Source organism: Centruroides sculpturatus, unplaced genomic scaffold (genome assembly GCF_000671375.1).
Source record: "Centruroides sculpturatus isolate CEXI.00-Female unplaced genomic scaffold, Cexi_2.0 scaffold3377, whole genome shotgun sequence".
NCBI lineage: Eukaryota > Metazoa > Arthropoda > Arachnida > Scorpiones > Buthidae > Centruroides > Centruroides sculpturatus.
In genome coordinates this window covers 3,292-7,685 of record NW_019387468.1, presented here as the reverse complement: position 1 = coordinate 7,685, position 4,394 = coordinate 3,292, and the positions used below count along the sequence as shown (strand labels likewise).

Here is a 4,394-nt window from a genome sequence, read left to right as displayed (position 1 = left end):
ATTTTAGAAACATGAATACAGTCATGTGTTCAACTGCCGAGCCAAACAAAGCCATTTTTTTATACGAGTTTTTCTTTGGTAAAGAAAAACTCGTATAAAAAAATTTGACTGTCATCCAAATAGTCAGAATTTTTAACTTGACCTAAATTTTTTAGCACTCAGTTTTTTGTTTGGATAACATTTGTATGTGAAAAATGCTATAAGGGGGGTTGTTTACAATTATGCAGCAATAAGTTTATCTTAGATAAAACTTAATATAACTTCTGAAATTAAGTGGGCAATAATTCAACATTGCTGTATTTTTATCATCAATTACACACTTGTTTGTTCATATTTTAAATTAATTTTATACATTTCGAAATGTTTTTATTCTCTTCTTTACTTGAAGTAGTATGGAAGTGCTTAAAATTTTAAATACAATAAAAAGTACAAAGACAGAAACAATACACGTTAATTATGTCGAATGTAAATAAAATGAAATATAATTTGAAGAATATAAATCTATGAATGGAAAATATAATAAAGAAAAACATGTTTTATCGAAATTTTAATTTCACTTTTATATTCAAACAATAAATGTAGCATATTTCTAATAAATTGATGATTTGAATAAAATGACTGAATTGAACACAAATTTATTTATATTTTCTATTAATTTTAGTTTTCAAAATAAAGATATTTACAGGACTTATTTACTAATTCGATTTTCTGCCTGCAAAATATCAAAAATATTTTTATAATAAACGAAAAAAAANGTCGTTTAGTAACATCGTTACCAAATTTTATGCTTTGCAAATTAATGAAATTTTGCTTCGTGTTCTCTTCGAGATATTTCGTCGTCAAATTTCTCATGACAGATGTGACATTCTAGTTCGACTCCTTCAACCATCACTTCTGAAAATATTTCCAATTCTGGTAAATCTTCCAGTTCGTTTATGTTTAAATATTCGTCTCTATTCATAATTTCAGTATTTTCTGAATCGCTACTAAGGGTTTCCACAACAGCTTCTTTATATTCTACTGATTGAGATTTTTGACCACTCGTTGATGGTTTTTCCATTGATTCTTTCTGCTCTTTGTCTACAATGTCATATTCTACATCTTGAATAAATTCAACGCTTTCCTAAAAATTCAAAAATGTATATAATATAATTTAATTCAGTTAATTAAACTAAAATGACTATCACTGTATATTCATATTATAATTAAGGTCAACTGCATCATTCAAAAAATTCATTTTTTGAAGATAAATTTGTAGAATGGAATTTATAAGTTATTGTTTTATTGTACTATTGTAATTAATGAAAGTGAGTACTTTTAAATGTGAGTACATAGTAAAGTACTATAATTTTATTTTTGATGGACTACAGTTTAACACGATAATCATTTTTAATATATCAATATGAATTTATTTTGGCATTCATTTTGACAACTTTTTGCATCATGTGAAGTAATAAGTTTTATAAAAACATCGTGTGGCCTTTATTGAAAGAAACTGTACTATAATTAACGGATTATTCGATTTTTACAAGTAACAAGACTCTAAGTATTTGAAAGGAAACAAAGGATTTGCGAGTTTCGTAATGATATAATAATGTATTATGAGTATAATTTGAAATATATTTAATATCCATGTTTACTGAAATTTAACGTGTTATTTTGGAAATACCAAATAATATTAGTGTATAAAAGCTCAGGCTAATATGTTAATTTATATACTTGTATATAAACGTTTGTTTAATCCATCTCACAGCATTTCGGATAAAAACATCGTTATTTTAAAAATTGGATTAAAAATGTATTTCGATTTGGTTTACACTTCCAGTGCATATAAAGGCATAAGTTTACTTTATCTGAATTATATCATTCATAAACATACATAACAGTCTAATATTCTACATAAAAAATTATATTTTCAGGCATTTAATGTAGGTGGATACACTTCTAATTCATCCAAAAAAACAGCGCTGTGTTTTCGGATTATTTTTCTTTCATTACAATATTTTTTGATTAATTATTGATATATTTGATAGATTATATTTCAACAAATGTTTTTGACATACTTTGCAGGATGATTCAATTTCTTTCTGTGGATGAATTTTTATGATGTTAGTATTTAAATGTTCATTTCGTTTGAATTTTTTTTACAAATACTGCATGAAAATGGTCGTTCATTTGTGTGAGATGCCAAATGCATTTTGTGCCGTTCCAAATCAGATTGATCTGGAAAACTTTTATTGCAGAAATCACATTGATATTTACTTACTTTCATTTCTTTTGACGAAGTCTATTTAACATAAGTTTTACAACAAAATTGTTCGCTATACGTTAAAAAAAGAATTGAAGTTATACTATTTTAAAAATGAAATTAAATCATAACGTTTTTAAGGAGTTTTTCTCATTTTTTAAAATAAATTTTGAATGTTTATTGAAAGAAAACATACTTGATAATTAATAACTATGATTTATTGAATTGCGGTAACTTTGAAATTTATCAGAAATTTTCGTTTTTTAACTACTCTTATTAAAATACACTTATATAATAACCAACAAAAATACTTTTTGTCTACTCAAAACTAAGAAATCAATTATATTCTGTTATTACAAATTTAGTTAGAAGAACGGCAATATAATACGCAAAATAAAAAACTTCTATTTCGTTTAAAAACAATTTGTTATAGTAAAAGTTCAATTGAATACATTAACATCTTAAAGGACTATTCTCATAAATTCATGTTATTTTCTATTTCTTTCTTATTCATATACTTATGTTAATGATAATATGTTGATATATAATTATTTTCTTTCATATGTTTATTGGCTTATCAGAGTATATAAAAGTAAAAACTTTGGTATTTGATTTGATCGATTGAAAATTTTAAATTTTAATTTAAAATATAACTGTGATAACGAGCGAAATATTTCAGTCTTTTAGAAATATAATAGATATATTATATATTTTTCTCATAAATTGTAAATTACAGCATATTTGTTTATTATTAAATACATAATTAATTAAGTGTCTTGTATATCCTATCATGTAATCATTATTTATACTTTTAAAAGTAAACTTTATCGACTTTAAAATTAAAAATGTAAAGAATTACTTGAGAAGAAGTTGCTTGTAAATGTTTTCTATTAACATGTCTTAGGAAATTCCTTTTATATTGACTACTATATGTGCATTTCTGATAGCTGCATTTGAATTTTCGTTCGTCTGAGTGTACTTTTTTGTGACTTATTAAATTTCCATGCTGCGAAAATCTTTTGCCGCAATCATCGCAAACAAACGGCTTTTCACCAGTATGAGTTCTCATATGGTATTGTAAGTGGTGTTTTCTCTTAAAACTTTGTCCACATTCAGTGCATTCATGTGTCCTTTCTTCATCCTTTTTAAAGATATTCGTATTTTTATTATTATACGTTATTAAAATTTTCTCTGATTATTACCATAAATAATTTGTAGTTATATAAAAAGATAGTAATAATATATACATATTTATTCGATGTGACATTAAAATTTCAATTTTTTTGTCGTTAGAATTTCGGATAAAACTGTTCTCCAACAATATGCAATGTGTTGGAAAAAAACTAAAGTTACGCTTACCTTTTCTGATTTCATTTCAAATATTAATAGACTTAATTTTAATATTCAATTTATAAATTTTCGCAAGATGAGAAAGCAACAATGCACTACAATAATGTAAAATTGATCAATTGTGCGCAATTGTTAGAATAAGAAAGTTAAGTTATATATATATATATAACTCTCTCCCTCTCTCTCTCTATATATATATATATATAAACATATATATATATATATATATGAACCTAAAATATATAAATATATTTTAGGTTCATATATATATCTGATATACAGATCTGTAAGCTTAATCCGATCTGAACCAAATTGTAGGAGTGTTACTTAAACGTTCGAATCGATACTAAGCTATTCATTATCCCAAACTCTAATGGTAGTATATACGTGACATTCATTTTAGCACCATCCATTAGAGAATAGATGTTACTTAATTTTTGCCGCCATCCACTAAATGTAATCTTGTTTTTAAATTTCCGATCAATTTTTTCAATGGTGTAATCTTCAATTTTATCTTCAATTTCACAAAGAAAACTTAAAATGTCTTCTTTGAAGTCGATGATGGTTCTGTTGCTTTTCATCTACAACTTATCCTAAATATAACTCCACAGAATGTAATTATAGATATTCAGATCCACTGAGTATGGAGTTTATTCTAGGTCTTTCTGGAACAAGTGGGAAACTTTATTTGCTATCAATCGATTACCAAAATAGTTAAAAAACGGTTTCTTATGGATCCTACAGGTAGAGAATTTTGTCAGACAATGGCCAGCATTAGCCATATTTTGTCCAGATT

At 25.2% G+C, this 4,394-nt stretch overlaps 1 protein-coding gene across 1 annotated transcript; it reads right to left on the bottom strand.

Annotated features, from left to right (window-relative positions):
- Positions 1-761: 761 nt before the first annotated feature.
- On the bottom strand, positions 762-3,704 carry LOC111616442 (zinc finger protein 436-like). Its single transcript, XM_023357851.1, has 3 exons — positions 3,608-3,704; positions 3,108-3,389; positions 762-1,123 (listed from the first exon to the last, which is right to left on the bottom strand). Exons 1-3 carry the CDS (start codon positions 3,620-3,622, stop codon positions 797-799), a joined length of 624 nt encoding a protein of 207 aa, XP_023213619.1. The 5' UTR covers positions 3,623-3,704; the 3' UTR covers positions 762-796.
- Between the last annotated feature and the right edge of the window lie 690 nt (positions 3,705-4,394).

Excerpts from the sequence above, each read along its gene's own strand:
- LOC111616442 (XM_023357851.1), bottom strand. Across the intron at positions 1,124-3,107 it reads TACAAGCAACTTCTTCTCAA|GAAAGCGTTGAATTTATTCA; the intron begins GTAATTCTTTAC and ends TTGAATTTTTAG.